Source organism: Condylura cristata, unplaced genomic scaffold (genome assembly GCF_000260355.1).
Source record: "Condylura cristata isolate star-nosed mole 26May11 unplaced genomic scaffold, ConCri1.0 scaffold00022, whole genome shotgun sequence".
NCBI lineage: Eukaryota > Metazoa > Chordata > Mammalia > Eulipotyphla > Talpidae > Condylura > Condylura cristata.
In genome coordinates, this window is record NW_004567123.1 from 28,286,604 (window position 1) to 28,304,528 (window position 17,925).

A 17,925-nucleotide genomic window follows, 5' to 3' on the forward strand; every position below is an offset into this window, starting at 1 on the left:
GCTTTTGTAGCTTTTCTTCCTTATCGGAGGAGCAGCAGGAAGATTTTATAATTCGGGATGACTGTAATTTGAGTCAGAGGAAAGGACGCAATACAATTTTCCCAAGTCCATTTAAGGAGCAAGCGCCTCGACGGGGGATGATTTCCTTATTCCACAGTTGTGATCTAGCTGTCCACATCTTGCTTTTCTGCTTGACTCTTACTCATCTGCTGAGGGATCACCGCATCATCTGAGAATCTTGTCTCCAGGAGTTTCTTCTCCCTTGTCTAGTATCCTCTCCTAGCTGGAATCCACTTCACACCGAGAAGGGGTGTCTGTGGTGGGACTGAGGGTAAGTGGCCTTAGATGCTGTAAGCGACTTGCCATTTTCTCGTTGGCACTTTTGGCGACCTCATGGCCGGTGTGGTAGTCGTGGAGTGGTGTGTTGGCGGCTTCAGCCGATGGCTTCTATCAGGCTTCCTTGTCCTCTTGCTCAATTCCAGAGAAGAGTTCTTTCCTCATTCTTGGCTACAATAATAAAGCATCACCGGTGAGGCGGTACCGATCTGACACCTGTCTGGAAGGGTTGATGTGCCTGGACGCTGCGTCGGGAGCGCTCTGGTCAGTGCGCGGCTGCGGTCAGTGCATGGCTCCCGGTCAGTGTGCACTATAGTCTTCTGAGGCAGGTATCTAGCAGCAGAGATGCAGGACTTTGGGGTTAGTCTGAACGCTGGTGTAGGCCAGACATGGAGCGGGACGGAGCTCGACTGTACATTCTGCTGTGTTTAGTTTAGCTTGACTCTGGATGCCAAGGAGGCTAATCGTCAGCATAATTCTTAGGAGGTATCTCTTGTGAGGAGACATTTGCCGGCTCCTCTCAGTACTGAGGCTGAGTTTTACAATGACATCAATAAGGTACACTTCAGAATTTCTGAGAAGCTCGACTAGTTGAGAAGAAAACAGTTCCCACCAGCCTTCTGTATTTGTGCTAATGCCGGGAATCCGAGGATTTTGCTATGGGTTGGCCCAGAGGAAGTAAGTTTATCAGATTTGGTGTTTCGCGCACACAGTTCCCTAGAGACACATTTTGTGCGGCTTATGCTCTGCATCGGATTTGAGCTCAGCAAACTCAGCCTTGCTGCACTAGCAGCTCCTATTTATATTACACAGTTCCTACATTTTCCAAAAAAAGGATTTTAGCTGATAGCTCCCTCTTAATCCGGCCTTCTGACACATATCAGATACTACATGCGTGTTATCAACACCTCTAAACGCTACAGCTTCCCTTGTATGATAAACACTATTGTCTGCTCGCTGAAAATGAGGAAACTGAAGCACATATAGAGGTGACTTGCCCACGGGCATCCACCTGTCCAGGGATGAGCTCGCCCAGAACCCAGGTGCATCTCATCGAAGCTGGTGCTCTGGTCCTAAACCTGTCTTTCAGTAAATGTTACTTTTACAGTCCTGCCCCCCGCGCTCCTGGCCTAGTTGAGCCAAAGGTGGCTGATTGAACTTGAATCTGGTTCAGCAACTTGAGTCAGGTTTATGCATCTCAGCACACAGCAGGTGTCAACGTTCTACAAGGAAAGGCAGTGAAGTTTGCAGCGTCCTCCATTTCACAGACAAGGAAACCAAATCCCAGCGAGGAGGGGCATGTCTCATGAAGGACCCATCACCACCAGCTCTGGCATTTTGTGACGTGAGGTCTGTGTGCCGTGGGTGTATAAATCTTCCGGTCATATGTTTTTCATTCACACAGGCCCTTTCTAGAAATCCTGCAGGTGGAGAGGTGCCTCTGCTGATTTCTTGCTGGGTCACTTTGGGCAGCCTGCTTGGCCACCCTTATCGGGCGACTAAAAAGCCCCTGGAGATCATCTAAGATCGTGTGACATCTCTGACAAATGGGGAAACTGAGGCCTAGGGTGGCGAAGGGGCCTGCCTGAAATTCAGATCGAGTTAGAGAGCCAGTGTGTTCCACTCACTCATCTCTCTCCTCCTACGGTCGACTCTTCATCCCAGTGGATGGATAGAAGAAGTCTCCCCTCACACCCCCAACTCCCCTTTCTTCACTGTTTGATGCTTTTCACTGCCCACTGCACATCTCACCCTGTAGCGTAAGAGACATTTCCTGCCTTGCGGCCCCATTTGTCCTGCCCTGTGTGTGCTATGTCAGCATAATTGGTTTTGTCTTTTCCCACTGGTGTTTCCTGTGCCTGGGTCAGTGCCTGGTCCATAGAAGGACTTAAGTGACTCTTGGTAAATGATTGGATGAAAAATATTTCAACTCTAAATAAGTTGACGGGCTCTGTGGGAAGGTGCCGGCCCTTAGGCGTCGCTGTCCTGCAGTGGAGCAGAATATTTTCCTTCCCACTTGTTTGATTCTGGTTTGGATCAGAAGTTACAGGAACAGCTTGTTTATGGGAGAGTAATCGGACTTTCCAGTAATATTAGTAACAACAGTAATATTTAGAATAATAGCAACAGTAATCCAGTTATTACTAACAAAGCCGATCCCCACCCCTTATGGAGTGCTTACTGTCTGCCAAACACACCGGAGGAGGGGCTGGCCTGAGAACACCCCACTTGTCCGCGCCTCCATCCTCACCGTAGCCCACGGAGGCGGCAGCTGGCCCGTGTCTGTGCCAGAGGAGGAAACCAAACCTCAGAGAGTGAAGTTACGTGTCCTCCCGTAACACGGCCGGATTTGGGGGTCTGTGATCCTCAAGATTAAGCTCTTTACCGGTAACACTCAGTGTTAGTTTGGGGTGTCCTCTCTTTGGAAAAGCTAAAGACTAAGCACATCTGCTTTGGGGTGTCCCTGGGCTAGGAATACCACCCGCCAAGGGGGTGCAAAATCACAGGCAGGAAGAAAGATGTATTTTTGTTTCAGCCCAGCTTTCCAGCTTTTTCTGCACTCAGGTCACAGTACAAAGGGCCTTTCATCTTGAACTGCTAGGCTGTTCTCACTTCCCAGCCAGCCTTCCTGGAGGGGCCAAGGAAAATTCCTGTGGTGACAGGTCACTAAAGCTCTCCTAGGGAGCCACTGTAGCACTTCTCCCCTGTTCACAGCCACCCCCTAAAGGAAGTGTGGGCAGAGAGCGAGAACAGGCCTCCTTCCCCCCGCCCTGCTACTGCCCTGTGGCCGTCTCAGGAAGGGGCTGTGGGCGATGATGCGTTCGTAAATCTCTTTTAAGACGTTAGGGAGCCTTTCAGTTCTGGACACACTGTACCTGTTAAACCGAGCTCACCACCTGCTGTAAAGAATGTTGGCATTCATGTTGATGCCTGCTGCCTGGCCTGGCCTCCTCTGTGCCACAGCAGTGCCCACCCAGTGTCGCACACATCGGTGTTTGGAGTGAGTGGTCGCTAGCCCAGGGTCACCCCGTGAGTGTCCCCGCAGAGTGCCACCTGGCTGGGAGATGGCAGGAGGGGGAGCGCCCCATTCCCTGCCACGTTCCCTGGCGGGGTTCAGCGCCCAGACACCCATCTTGGATGTCAGGTGAGAACTTGAGGCTCTCGTTAACGTGGCACGCACCAGGTTATTCTAATGTGTTAATGACTAACAATGACTATATGTAATTAAAGGTGGGGAGGTGGAAGGAATAGTTGTTCATTTCCTGGTCAAGGCACAGTAAATCAGAGAGGTTAGCACTGAAAATTCTTGCAGGGAGACTGTGTCCTAAGAAAGCGGGGTGCCTCCTCTCACCCTCACTCGAGTGAGCCATCGCTTCCCAGCTGTTGAGCGCTCGCTGCTCTCCCTCCCCTGCTGCGCTGGCCGGCTCTGCCCTGACTGGACTTCCTGCTTCTCTTCTAGCTGAAGAGTTGGACAGTGGAGGACCTTAAGAAGAGGCTCTCGGCCCTCGACCCCATGATGGAGCAGGAGATTGAAGAGATCCGACAGAAGTACCAGTCAAAGCGGCAGCCGATCCTGGATGCCATTGAGGCCAAGAAGCGGCGGCAGCAGAACTTCTGAGCCGGGCGGGGCCGGGCCGGGCGCCCCAGGCTCTGTGGACCGGGGCTCGTGTCCTGTGGTCAGCCCGCGCGGCCCGGCCGGGCGCCCCGGGCTCTGCGGACCGGGGCTCGTGTCCCGTGGTCAGCTCGCGTGGCCCGGCTGGGCGCCCCGGTCTCTGCGGACTGGGGCTCGTGTCCTGTGGTCAGCCCACACGCCCACTCTGGCTCCGGTCCGCAGCACCTTCGTGAGCTCAGGAAGCCACCGCCAGCCTGCGCAGCCAGCGCGCACGTGTGAACGGCCAGGTGTCGTCTTTCCTAGGATTGATGTTGGCGCTTTCACACTCAGAGTTTTAAACCCCAGGAACAGACTCCCCGTTGGGTGATAGCTGGGACAGTTTTGCAGTGTCTTTTGATTTTCTTCTCCCAATAGCTTTCGATGGTTCTTTTTGAAAGATTTTTAAAAATATATATGAAAATGCACATATATGTAAATTATAACCGGATCCCCACCCAGCGTGGGGGCGTCTCTGTACAGGTACAGTCCTAAGCAGTTTGCCTCTTTTCTGTGAGATCATGGTACTGTGGAACATGAGCGCTGGATACAGGAAGCCGCCGGGGTCGCTGGACTCCCCCGAGCGAGTCTCACCCTTTTGCTGGGCTGCATTTAAAAACTAGGTTTGGGCCCTCTCTGGCACTGTGGTTTCAGCCTCCCGTGCGTCACCCCGGCTTCTGGAGCTACTGGTGATAGCCAAGAGAAAGCCTTGAGAGTTTGTGTTTACTTTTGAGCCCCAGGAGACGCCTGGTGCCTTCCTTGCAAAGCCTCTGCGAGGTTTCAGGGCCTTCCGTGCGTCGCCACTCCCTATTGCCTCAAGTCACAGCACAGATACTGCCCAGTGCCTTAGGAGGAGACGTGATCCAGGCAGGGGATGGGCCTACCGGGAGCTCCCAGCAGACACGGAGCTGTGGTCAGTCCACAGAAGGGAAAGCGTTCACGTTCCCATTGTTTATGTGACGGTCACACCTGTGGGGTTTGCCCACATTCCTTACAGATGGGGTAGAGGATCACTTCAGTGACCCACATTCAAGTATGTGACTTTTTTGTTGTACTGCCAGGGGGTCTGAAAAGGATACATGAATGTCAGCCTCAGGTTGTTCTCCAGGAGACCGAGCCCAGACATGGAGAATGCCAGGGCTGGGACAGACCACGGTCCTCATCTGCCCACTGAGGCTTAAAGGGGGCGCTGCCGCGGCCAGAATCACAGAGCATCCAGAGGAAGAGTGGGCTCCTCACCTCGTCCCTGAACCAGCCTCTTCCTTGAGGGAAGAAACTTTGAGTCACACTTTGAGGGTGCTGGTTGAGTTGTTCCAGGGAACCTTCCGAATGGAAACTTGGTCTTGTTTTGTCTCTGGTGGATGACAGGTTATGAAGAAATTCATATGGGGAGCCAGATGGCTCCGGATCAGCCTTTCCGTGAGCTCTGCCATGTCCCCTGGGTAGGTTTAGGGCCTAAACAGGTCAGAGGCTTTGCTGAAGGCAGCGCTAGGCCATCCCTCTGCAGCGTCAGCTCAAAGCCCCAGGTCATCTAGTCACACAGCAAGGGTTAGAGAGGCAGTGCAGCTAACTTCATTTTCTAATAGTTCTTCCCCTTGGATAGGGGAACTGTGACTGGCTTATACCTCAGGATCCTGTAATATGATTCCATATTGCTTTTGTTGCCCAAACCTCGAATCAGAAGGAAGGCTAGGAATAGTCCTCCTCTGAGGCCAGATTCTACTCTATACAATTAAAGCAGGCTTCAAAACATGCAAGAGGCAGGTGTTAGTCTGCAGGGAGTGGCCATTTGAGCAGCTGTGTGGCAGATACTGAGGACAGAGATCAACTTGAGACTCCTGGTAGAGGAATAGAGGCAGCTGGCAGCCGTCGCTCACACGGGCCAGGTACTGGTGAGGAAGGCTCGTTAGGCATCAGCTCCCTCCCCACGATAACCCAGGAAGTTACTTTTTCTCCACTTCATAGATAAAGAAGCGGGTTCAGAGAGGGGAAGTTCCCTGGCCAAGGCGACACAGCTGGGGATGGTGCGGTCGGGAGGCACAGCATCTCCACACGGGCCCTCATCTGCAGGGAAATGAAGTCACCGGTCTTTTTAAAATGAAGTGGCCGCCTTTTCTTACACAGACTAAATTATCTGGCATTTTTAGACTGGGTAACAGCTGAGTTCATAAGCAAGCCTGACAGCCAAGGGAATTTAAAAAATCCGAGCACCGAGCAGGCATTCCCCCACGCCATCTGCTGTGCCGATGAACACTCCTGCCTCAGTCTCTTTTAAAAAGGACTTTGCGCTTGGCCCGACCAGAGGGAAATGCCCGTTTTCTCCCTTCCTACATGAAAGATACTCCAGCTCTTCCCCATCGATACTCCTGGGTCATGAATCTTAAGCCAGGGTTTGTTCTGTTTCAAGCATGTGTGCAGCCCACGTACTGGTCCAGCAAAGGATCCTGCTTGCTACGCTTGCTGGCCACAGCCCTCTGGCCAGGCCTGTTTCTCACAGAGCTGATCAGATGACGGGTGTTTCTGTTTTCTAGTGACAGGAAGGCAGAAACACATTCTCGACTCCTCAGGCCAAGGTCATTCAGTGAGCTGTCACTGAACCCGAGCCGCAGTCAGTGCGTGTCATTCATTACTCACGATTCCAGGAGCTCAGCCTCCCACTTGTTCTCTCCTCAGAAAAGATGAGTGACCCACGCCTAAGTGCATCTTTCAGAGGTACGGAAACCTGAGGCCGTTCGGTCAGATTCTCTAGGAATACCTGAATTGCTTCCTCGTCAGTAATTTTGAAGCACATTTCTATTTTCTTTTGTCCCTTCTGTCAACCACCGGTTGGATGGAGGGATGGATGTTTGACTTACTGGCTAGATGCATGATTGATTGGTTGATAGAACAAAATAATACTCTGAAGCAACTCTAGCCTTGACCCTTGAGTCTCTAGATTCTGATCCAGGAAACAGTTACCTGGCACCTACAGATGCCAGAGACATTATATCATTTGAAATTCAATAGCTCTTTCCAACATTCAGTAGTTAACTTTCCAACAAGTAAGGTGACATCATTATAAGCCCTACTGCTATTAAAAGGCTAGTCACAATATTAAGAACAACCTTGTGCTAATAAATTCAGCAACTTAAAAGAATCGGAGAAATTCCTTGTAAGATGCAAAGTACCAAACTTGAGAAATTGAACAGCCCATGTCTAGTAAAACACAATAGACCCGAGAGGGACAGTTATGGTCCTCATCTTACAGAGAAGAACAGAACTGACACTCGGAGAAAGTAGGTGTGTTGCTCAAGGTCACGTCGCTAGAATATGGCAGAGAACTGTTCAAACCAGGTCTTCAGGTTCCCACCCCAGCGCCCTTCCCAGCACACCGTGTTGCCTCTAGAGACCGCAGATCCTCCTCTGCTGGGACACTGCCCTGCCCAGTTCACACCTCCCACCCTGCCCCTTCTCAAGCGCGGTGTTTGTGCTTCCAGCAGGTTGATTCGCATTGTCTTGGGAATCCATGTCCTCGTTTTGTGTTGGGCGGGGGGGATGTCTCTTCCACCAGCTTGCACTCAGACCAGCTTGGGAGAAAAAAAACGCTTAAATGCTGTTGCGGATGTACAGCTTGAAAATGTGAAATTTGTAGCTTTAAAATTTTGTAACAAAAATGGTAGCACTGGCTTAAGTGCTGACTTGAAATGCTGTTTTATAAGGTTTGGATGTAAATAATCAACCGAGATCAGCAGTTTGTATATGTATGAACAGAGTTTCCCCACTGCCCTCGCCACCTTCAGAAGTTGTTGAAGGCCTCTTGTGTGCTTTTATGTTAAAATTGTCATTCTCCTTTCTTCCTTCTTCCTCCCATGCCACCTTGTTTTAAATAAACTGCCCTTTGGGCCATAAACTAGCCTCTTTGTAAAAAGAAGAGGTCCTCCCTACGTGGCCTGGATAATGTGTTGTGAACCCTTGTGACATTGGTCAAGTGGGTGTTCACTCTGGAATCCAAAGCTGAAGGGAGGGTGGGAAGGGAGAGTCAACTCTTGTTGAACACCCACTGTGTGCCAGATACTGACTAGTGGTGAGGGATGCAAACAAGACCCAGACACGCTTCCTGCAGGTCAGCAGGGGTCTCAGTCAAACCCACCAGCCCTGGAAATGCAGCAGGTTCAACACTGACTCATTGGAACTCGATGAGAAAACTGCATCCCTGGCAGGTGTTGAAAAAGCACAAGGACAGTGTTTAATTCTCCATCATCTCCACTGAAGTGACAGTTTCTAGGAACCCGTGGATGACAGTGTCAAGTGAAGACTTGCTGGTCTGTGGTGGAAGGGAGTCTGTGGCCAGTGGACACCAGGTCAGAGAGCCATGGAACAGTTCTGCTGGGATTCCAAGGAAGACTTCCTGGAGACAGTAAAAGATCCTGAACTTGGAAAATGAGGAAGAGATGGGCTAGGCAGGAACGGGAGGAATGAGGGAGAGAGGCCTTCCTGCCTGGAGGCCCCACCTACATCCACCAGGGCAAGGTAGGAGGCCCGGATGTAGATCACCTTGCAATCCTTTCGCAGGAAGCCACACCAGGCTGGCCCAGCATTGCCAGGGGACTACCAGAAATAATTCCCCAACCTGGCTCTGGGTTCTTCGTCTTAAGCTTATGCTACAGCACATGGAGCAGAATTCCACTGAAAAGTGGAGGTAGGTATCTCGGGCCCAACTTTGCACCGCATTTAATGTAACAGTCCCACCTCCCGTCTGCCTGCCATGCTGTCCTGCCAGCTTTTCTGGGAGTGATGTGTCTTCCTGTTGTCTGACTTAGCACCCTGAAATACCCAGTGATTCCTTCCTGTGGCTAGCATTGGTAGCAGCTGTCCCTAATTCAAAAGGACGGCTATAGACTCACCTTTACTAAGCTCTTATTAGGTGTAAGACGCTGCAGAGCCTTTGAGAAGGTTTGTTTTGCTTCCAGACTCTGAGGCACGCAGCGGGTCACCTGTCTATGGACAGGTGATTCTCATCGTGTGCAGTGTGAGATGGTTTGTTTTGCTTCCAGACTCTGAGGCACGCAGCGGGTCACCTGTCTATGGACAGGTGATTCTCATCGTGTGCAGTGCTGCCCATGAGGAAGAGTTCTGGAAATGCACCAGTGTTTTGTTGTGACAAGGAGTACAGGGCCCTTCCAAGCATTTAATGGGCAGCAGCTGCCCTGCAGTGCATGGTGGAAAGTCCTCATCCAGCTCAACACTCGCGTCCCACTGTATGTTTGTGTTGGTGAGAAACTTGTTAAAAACACCCAGTAGCAGCCCTCTATGGTGGTGCAAGGGGACGGCGCAGCACCGTGGAGCTTGGCACAGGTGCTTCAGCGTGAGTTCGATCCCCTGTTGGGGAGCTGACCCACATGGCGCGGCAGACCTCTCCTGACCCGCCCGCTGCTCCCCTCACCAGTGCACTTCATCAGTTGGCCTGCTCTGCTCCCCACTCGTCTCTGGTGAATCCTCTCACCTCCCTGTACCTCTGACCTGTACCCCAGTTCTGTATGCATAAATAAATGTTTTTTAAAAAAGAAACAGCCCGTACCGGGCCATCTAAAACACAGTGTTTGTAGTATTTACTATCGATTTTCCAAAGAATGAATGATAGAGATGGAGAGATACTTGCAGTTTGTTTTGCTTGAAGCTTGACCACTACCCACCCAGCATAATAGCTGGAATGAAAGTGATGGAAAATCCTAGAAGTTGACAAAGAAGTGGAGCACACGAATGCTTCAGAAAGCAGCTCATTCTGAACACCTGTGGGTGTGACCCAGCCAGCCCTCTCCTAGGTATTTCTCTTCAGAAATGTCTACATACTTTCACCAAAAAACATGCAAGGAATACTCATAGCAGCCTTAGCCAAACTAATCCACCCTGGTGACCCATAACAATAGAATAGGAAAACGAGTGTAGATTCATGCAGCGGAACACCATCTAGCAGCGAGAATCTCCAGCTACCGTGGAAATAAGTCCAGACCAACTGAAAGACAAAAGCAAAAGACTTTATTCTGAGCAAGGAGCTGCTGCAGTCACGTGCATTTAGGCAGAGACTCAAAAGCAGGCCAAGGCGTGGGGAAGTTTTATAGTGGAAAAAAGGAAAGACTCAAGCCTTCCTGGCTAGAGGCTGCGGGCCTGGGGGAGATTCCGTGTCACCTCCCTTTTCCAGTATGAACGCCCTGCTCGGCTCTTCATTGAGCTGAAAAACTGCTCTACTCCAAGGGGCTCAGGGAGGACCCTGGGCCTCTCTGGGCCTCCGTTGTCTGATCTGTGAATGGGGAGGAGACACAGAATGAAATGTAAAGCATTTCTGCATCCACAGTGAAAGGATCTCTTGTGACTGGCAGCAGGACTGAGATTTCCAGAACCAAAGTTGGCTCGTGCGGGTTGCCGAGACCACAGCCCTCCTGCACTTTTATGAAGTGAGGCATTGACAGACAGAGGGACTGTGACGAGTGGAATGGCCACATGAGAGGATGTGGGAGAAACCCAAGCAAACTCACACCCTGGTAGAAGCAGCCCCCGCCCTTCCTTACTGGAGAAAGCTCCCAAGTTTCTGCTCACTCCACCCCCAAGGCAGCTGAGCTGGAAGGTGGAGGCTGTTTTGGCCTAGAGGGTGAAAAATAGTCTCTGAGTAGGGAAGAGTCTTGGACCCATATAGAATTGCAGAAATGTGGTCATTGATACCACCAGAATTTGGGGAGTATTTGTGGGAGTGAATCTTTGTGGTATGTGGTGGAGGGGGAATGTAATTTGGGCCAGGCTGATCTCGATAAGGACGTACGAACCAAGGACGTACGAACCAGGGCATCGGGGTTCTGTGTCAACGCCGTGGTTGGCTGGGTGCTAACCACCAGTGGGTTGGCTGATGCAAACTGGGCCCAACCGCTGGCTACATGAGATGGAATTTAAAGGCTACAAACGCCTTGGCATCATGCAGAGAAGCGATTCAAGTGTTTTGGAAGATGGGGTGCTGGATCAGATCTGTGTTGTGCTTCCTACAAATACTTCCGAGGCCCTCCGTGAGCCTAGAACGTTTATCCTTGCTTTGAGGAAAGTGTGGGATGGGGCACTGGGTGGGAGGGCCACAACATGCAGTGGGTTTCTGATTTGGGGAGAGGGGTGCCAGAGGGAGGAAGAATGCAGGGTGTGGGGAGCCAGACATTGGCATTTAGCTTCCAGAAGTCAAGTGGCATGAGGCAGGAGCTCATGTTGGAGGACTCTAAAAGTTAAAGAGAGCCCCCTGAAGTCTTAACGTGTGTAAGCAGTAACACGCAAGAAACAAATCAGAGCCAAATAAAAATCAACATGCTATCTGGCCCCGGCAAAAACAGCCCTGAGTGGGCTGCCTGCTCCAGCCTGCCCCCTGCCTCTCGCTGGCTTCCGTTTATTGACCTGAAGTCTTCGGCCTGAAGGACATCCTCCTGGTCCATGGGGGGGCCTCTGCTGTGCTGCTAGATGAGTGCAGGATCACATTTCTCTTGCCTTTTCCATCACTGGGCACTGAAGGCAGGGAACTGCCCAAACCTTTGGGAGACCGTGCTGAAGACAGTTCATGCCCACACTCGGGTCCGGGAGCATCGCTGCCCGCCGCCAATCGTGTGAAAGATGCTGTGTTCACCCTTTGTCCACGGCACTGGAGGCCCAGTGGGACCCCAAAGTTGTCCTGTACCTCGTTTCCGAGTGAGAGTTGGAAGAGGTCCCCACATCGGTTGCCTGACCCGTGGAGGCCCTCAATGGCCAACAGAAGCCCACCGAGCCACTGCTTAGCAGTAGACAGCAGCAGACCACGCTGCGGGGAGGCTGCGGGGGTTCGTGTGGGCCAAAGGCCGTGGGCGACGGCTTCTGTGACAACACCGCTAACTGCCCCCACTGTCTGGTGCCGGCTGGGGGGGCTGGGAAATGGATGTTTTAACAAGGAGGCCGTTCCAACCTCCGCTGCTGTGCGCGAGATGCGCTCCCCACCACCCTGCAGCTGCTGTGCCAGAGCCGGAAAGGAATGCCAGGTTCACCCTTGACTCTACTCAGGGAGTCCTCAGTCCTTCACTCTGCAGCTGAAAAAGCTCTGGAATTCCAAGTCGTCCCGCTTCACAAGCCATCGTGCTGATTCACGCCAGAGATGAAATCACATGAATAGGGCCTGCAGAGCAAGAAGTGTATTTTTGGTTTCTACAAGATAGTTTCCTTCTGTTAGAAACGTTTATGAAACCCCGTGCGTGGGAAGGAGGTGTGAGAGTGGCGGGAGCCGCCAGGCACTGGAACACCCGGGACACCCGCTATTTTTGCATATGAATATCCCTCCCCTCTGTGGCGATGACATCACAGGGCCTTTTCTTGGGGGAACTACCTTTCTGCAGTCCATGTGGCCTGTCACAGGAATCCAGGTGCTGCGGGAGAGTGACCCAGACGCAGGGTCTGGCACCGTGAGCACAGACACGGGAGGGGCGTGGCCGGAGGCCGTGGCCCAAACAAGTTCCCGGTTCTGCCCTGAGGGCCCCAGAACTCCCCCAGTTCCTGCATTTCCTTAGGCCAGGTGGGTCGACTCCCCTGGATGGGGTGAATTCCCCACTAAGTTCACGTAGTAATCCCTTGACGTTTCAAATGTTACTTCACTTGGAGAACAGGTCTTTCTGCAGTGTGAGTAAATTAAAGGTCTACCAGGTGGGCCCTGAATGCCAGCAGGAGAGTCTGAGGGAGGCAGCGGGAGGCGTGACACAGGGCAGGCGGCCACTGATTTCGGAGTGGAAATGCGGGAGGTCGTGAGGCAGCCCCAGGGCTGAGGCCCCGAGAACCAGGCTGGGCGAGGACACTTTGATTACTTTCTTCCTGGTCTCCAGACTGTGAGAGAATACATTCCTATTCAATCTGTAGCAGTTAATTATGGCAGCCATGGCAAATTCTTCCCGTAAATTCACCTTTTTCTCAGTTTCTGTTGCTCATGAGCAAAGTGCCTTACTCACCACCACTGCCCAGGGCTGTTCTGCTGGAGGCCAAGGAATTGCCTTTCGGTCAAGTCAGTCCCAGATCGATTCCTGCCATTTGCAACCTGTGCCGGACCCCAAACTGGAGCCAGAGAACATGGCGCTCGTGTCGCTCCTGTATCGCTGCCCTCCCCAGCCCTGGAGGCGGCCGGCCCCACGGGCAGAAACAGGTCCCAGGCCTGGCTGCTGTCCTGGCATCAGGGTTCCTCTGGTGCACAGGAGTGAGTCCTGGTTTCTGCTGGGACCACAGGCAGCCCAGTGACGGATGTGGCCTGTTGAGTGTCCCGGGCCTCTCCCTGCCCAGCTCGGGTAGTTGTCCGCGGGGTCAGAAAGTCCAGCAGGAACTGGCTCCTTGGGTTGTTGAGCGGGGCCTCTGCATGGTACACATGGCACCCCCGACTTTGTGCCCCTTGAGAGGTGAGGGTGCGGAGGGCTCTCGGGCGCCCCTCGGGGTGGCTCCAGGATCCGCTCCTATCCAGAGACTTGGACTCCATCCACGCAAATCCACGCACAGGCTGACTATGCACCAGGCTGTGAGGTGGACCCCAGGCCTCCCTACTGCTCGGAAGGCACCTCCTGGAACCCCACTGCCTAGCCAGCTATTTATCCAGATGATGAAGGGTTAAACTGTCACCAGTCAGGAGTCTTCTCTGAAAGTCTTGACGAGTGGCCTGGGACCTGACGCATGCTTACCATTCCCTGTGCTTAGCAGGGCTCACCATGACATGTGTGTGATGACTGGGCTGAGATCCATCCCCCCTCTAGTCTGTAAGCCTGTGAGTAAAGGGGTGTCTGCCTGGTTTGCCTTTGTGTCTGGTGAACCAAGAAAGCCATCAACAGACCAGACCCAGGAGGGTAAGGGTAGTTGGCCTGACACTGTGGGTCTGTGTGAGGTGCCTGGGGTGAGGATGGGGGGTGCTACGGGGAATTGGAGAGTGCACCCCTCTCCCACAGACATTCCCATACAAATATATCCTAAAAATGCCATTCAGCAAAACGACCTGTGTGCAGGCCACATGTGAACCCCCGCTCAGGTCCGGTATTTGGAATGAGTGAAGAACCTGCAAGGAATTCCTGAGCAAGCATCCGAATGTGAGAAGAGCAGCCAGAACCCAGAGGCTGCCCCTTCAGTCTTGACGCCAGGCCAGGTCTCTCCTCGGCTACTTCCCCGGCTCCGGGTCACGGCACACGGAAGGCGGCACTCGCGGGCTGGGCTCTTCAACTGAAGCTCACCGTGAGGGACAGACCGCATCACACAGGCGACCCCCCTGAGGTGGTGAGTGTTCCCGTGGACAGAAGGGGCCGCCCTCACAGGTTGCCCAGCAGGCGGAGGGAGGATTCAGCACAGACGAAGACGGGAGCTGGAGCTGGGCCAAAGGACAGGCGTTGTGAGCACTTGCCTGGATGGAAACCCAGGGAGGGCTGGAGGCCTTGCTCGGTGGGCTGAGAGGTGCTGCTGTGGTCAGAGGTCCATGCGAGGTGGGATTGGCGTGGCTTTAAACGAGCACCTCCAGCTCCCTCAGGCACAGACTGACACTTGGCAGATGAGCTCAATCTGGAGAAGGGGCGGGAATGTGCCCACTTTGCAGAGATGCCCTGACACCCCACCCACGCTGCTCAGCAAACCCTCAAACTCGCAGGTCCCGGCACAGCTGGCTCTAGACCCCAGGCCCCTGCAGGCCGCCCGTATCTCCCGTGAGTCCCAGGGAAAGCCAAAGCAGACTTGCTGAGCAGATCACGAGCACCAGGGAGAGAGGCAGCGCCTTCCTCTTCCCTCCCAGACCTCCTGCTGGCTGCTCCCCGAAGAGAACTGGCTGTACCCCTATGGGCCCACTCGGGGGATTCACGAACCCCTCAGACAACTTTGAGAGGGCAGAAGAAAGATGGCGTGGAAGGTGCATGCCCCCGGGCTGCCCAACAAGCCTGGATTTCAAACTCAGCCCCTACTTGTGATTGTGTGACGGGCAGGCAAGGGCCTCTCCACGCCTTGGCTTCCTCACCTATGCAATGGGGGTAATTCTCTCCCTCCAAACTGGCCACCAGCGAAGGTGGCAGGCAGCTAACGGCGCGGCCAGCAGCCTTCGACTGTCTCCTCTACCGCATGCCTGCTTCCAGGAGGCTCGGGGGTTCATCTCTTGCTCTCCAGGCTCTCAGAATCTGGGGGACACGACCCTGCCCTGAGTCATGGAGGAAGGGACGCAGCCTCTGGGTTTCATTTCTCAGGCCAGGGGCACGATCCGGAGAGGTTATGCTGCCATGAAGCATGTAAGCAGGGAGGTGTCTGCTGTTTCAGGGGTGCAGGCGTTAGTAATCCTGAGCGTTTGGAGGCCGGCCAGGGGCCTGGGTCTCCAGGTCTGAAGACCTTGCCTCCTGGGAGGTCTCGCGGGAGGTCTCCAGCGACGCCTCAGATACGCCGTCAACGCTGCTGAGCAAGTCCTCAAACTCCTGGTGGTCGCTGTTGCGCACGGCAGCCTCCAGCGCCTTCTGCCGCCGGTAGAAGTGGGAGAACTTGTTGAAGATGATGGTGATGGGAAGCGCCACCACCAGGATGCCCCCCAGGATGCAGCCCGAGGCGGCCAGCTTGCCAGCCACCGTCACCGGCACCACGTCCCCGTAGCCCACGGTGGTCATGCTCACTGTGCCCCACCACCAGCAGGCGGGGATGGTGTCAAAGCCCACGTCCTCCTCCTTCTCGGCCGTGTAGGCCACGCCAGAGAACACCGACACGCCCACGGCCAGGTACAGCAGCAAGATGCCCACCTCGCGGTAGCTGTGCTGGAAGGAAGGAGGAAGCCGAGTCAGCGCTGGGGCTTACGGACCTGGCCATGGGCTTGGGGGGCGGGGGGGAACTGGTGCCCACAGAATAAACAGGACAGGTCTGAAGTCACAGCAGGGAAGGACGGGTGCCATGACCCGGGTCCCCGGACTCCATACTAAGCTCTTCTGTCATCGGTAGCCAAACTCCCTGCACCGAACACAGGCCTATGTTGTGTCGTCCCAGGTGTCTGCCAGCCACAGCTGTCTTCTAATGTGGGGGCCCTGGTGGTCCCAGTGAGCTGATGAAGGGCTGTGATTCTTATAGTGGCATAGTCCAGAGAGAGCCCTAGTCTATAGACCCCAAGACAAAGAGTTGACTTCATACTTTTGACTGTTCTATCACATTTCTTGCAAGTGCAAACTACTTTCTGCCAAGAAACAGCATCTCTGCACCACCCAGTGGCTGTGCAGATCTGCCGACCCCTGAGGTCAGGGCCTAAGGCAACCTTCCTCACAGAGAGCGAGTCTGCCCTGCAGGGACACTGGCGGGGTCTGGAGACATTTGTGCTTGTCACGACTGGGACAGGTGTGCCCCTGGCATCTAGAGGGTAGGAACATAACACCCTACAGTACTCAGGACGCCTCCCCAAACACACAGAATTATCTGGTTCCAAATGTCAGTGGTGCTGTCTGTGTTGCCCAGAGCAATGTGCAGAGAGGTCCAGCAGGGATCTTGCCTAAAGCACAGAACTCTGTGGAGTGAATGTGGGGTAGGGCCGGAGATGGCCAGCAAGTTTCTAAGCCACGGGGAAGCTGCTGCAGTCAGGGGCCTCGCTCTGAGTCTTGAGTCTCTCCCCTGGAGCCTGGCACCCAGGCCTTAGACTGGCAGCTCCAACCGGACTCTTTTCCCTCCAGTGGAAGGAGCTGGGCCCTGGCTGGTGGTGGCAAGGCAGAGTGCGGGGGTGAGGGTCTCCCCTGGGAAGAAGGGTGAGTGTGGAGGGCCGGCTGTGGGATCACCTGTCCCTGCCTCTCCCTACCGCCCTGCTCAGGCTGCCCTACCTGCACGCCGCCGACTTCCGGGCCACAGAGACATGCCGAGGTTCTACTAAGCCCTAGGTGGAAGGCAACTCCTCGGACCCCCCAGGGCTCCTCCGCGGGGCTGCGGGGAGCTTTGGGGGCACAGCATGAGGTGTTGGGCAGGCACAGCTGGGTCCTTTGCTGGGCTCTGCCCCTGTTGACTGATGAACTGTGAAAGTCCCCTCCCCTCTCGGAACTTCAGTTTCCACATCTGCAAAGTGGTGGCAATAATACAAGGCCCGGCTTTACCCTCACGGGCTCCCCTATTCCCTCAGGATAAAGGCCACAGTCGGAAACGGGGGTTCACGGCTCTCCGGCACCTTCCCATCGAATCTTTAACCTCCTCAGTTGGTAGCTCCTTCCTTCCAGACCCCTCCCAGCGTCCACCCCGTCCTCTCTCCAGGCTGTGGTCCAGTCTCCACCGTTGCTCTCTCCCACGCCGGACCATCTCACCCCTCCCAGGGTGCGCTTGCCAGCAGGAGATTCATCCACCCAGCACCGGGCCTGGTACAAGCAGGAGGCGGAATAAACCCGCCAGGCTTAAAGCAGCCAGCCCTCAGGCTCGCCTCTGCCCGAAGGGAGTAAATGCAAGCATCACCCTGAGGACGTTGTCCTGGGCCGGAAATCGATAATGGATGTGGAACTGGCCCTGGATTAGCACTCAGTCAGTATTCGCGGCAGGAGCTGCGCTAGACTTGGCTTACAAAGGGCGACCTATGCCTAACTGGACTCCCCAGAGAATTCCAGAAGAAAGGCCAGCAGCGACTGTTCCGCTCTGCACAATTCTGTGCCATGCCATTATTTGATAATATTTTGACATCCATCAGAAGTGACCTTTGTCTTTTATTTATTTTTTTGGAAAAGAAAGCCGAGCCAAGCTGTGGCTCCGTATATCCCCCCCACCTGGGAGAAGGGATCACAACATGCCCTTTGCCGAGGCTTGGGCAGGTCGCCTGGGACCGGGAATTCACCAGGTGCCCACTGCCTCGGGGCCTGGCACCAAGGAGGTCACTGGGAGGCGGCAGTGGGCGACTCAGTGGCTCGCCTCTCCCGGAAGCCACAGGTGGAAGGCGACTTCTCGGACCTGGCTGCCGGCCCACCCCACCCCCACCCCGG

The 17,925-nt window shown here is 54.1% G+C and overlaps 2 protein-coding genes across 2 annotated transcripts in view; one reads left to right on the forward strand and one right to left on the reverse strand.

Moving 5' to 3' along the window:
- The window catches only part of STK4 (serine/threonine kinase 4), a 77,080-nt gene extending 67,711 nt beyond the window's left edge, over window positions 1-9,369 (forward strand). The window contains exon 11 of the mRNA XM_004687410.2: window positions 3,797-9,369. Coding sequence (XP_004687467.1) covers window positions 3,797-3,955 — 159 coding nt within the window. The 3' untranslated portion in view covers window positions 3,956-9,369. The remainder of the gene's footprint in view (window positions 1-3,796) is intronic.
- A 609-nt stretch (window positions 9,370-9,978) lies between these two features.
- Window positions 9,979-17,925, reverse strand: part of KCNS1 (potassium voltage-gated channel, modifier subfamily S, member 1) — a 9,242-nt gene continuing 1,295 nt past the window's right edge. Inside the window, exons 2-3 of the mRNA XM_012728121.1 lie at window positions 16,792-16,901; window positions 9,979-15,750 (exon numbers count right to left, since the gene is read on the reverse strand). Coding sequence (XP_012583575.1) covers window positions 15,280-15,750; window positions 16,792-16,901 — 581 coding nt within the window. The 3' untranslated portion in view covers window positions 9,979-15,279. The remainder of the gene's footprint in view (window positions 15,751-16,791; window positions 16,902-17,925) is intronic.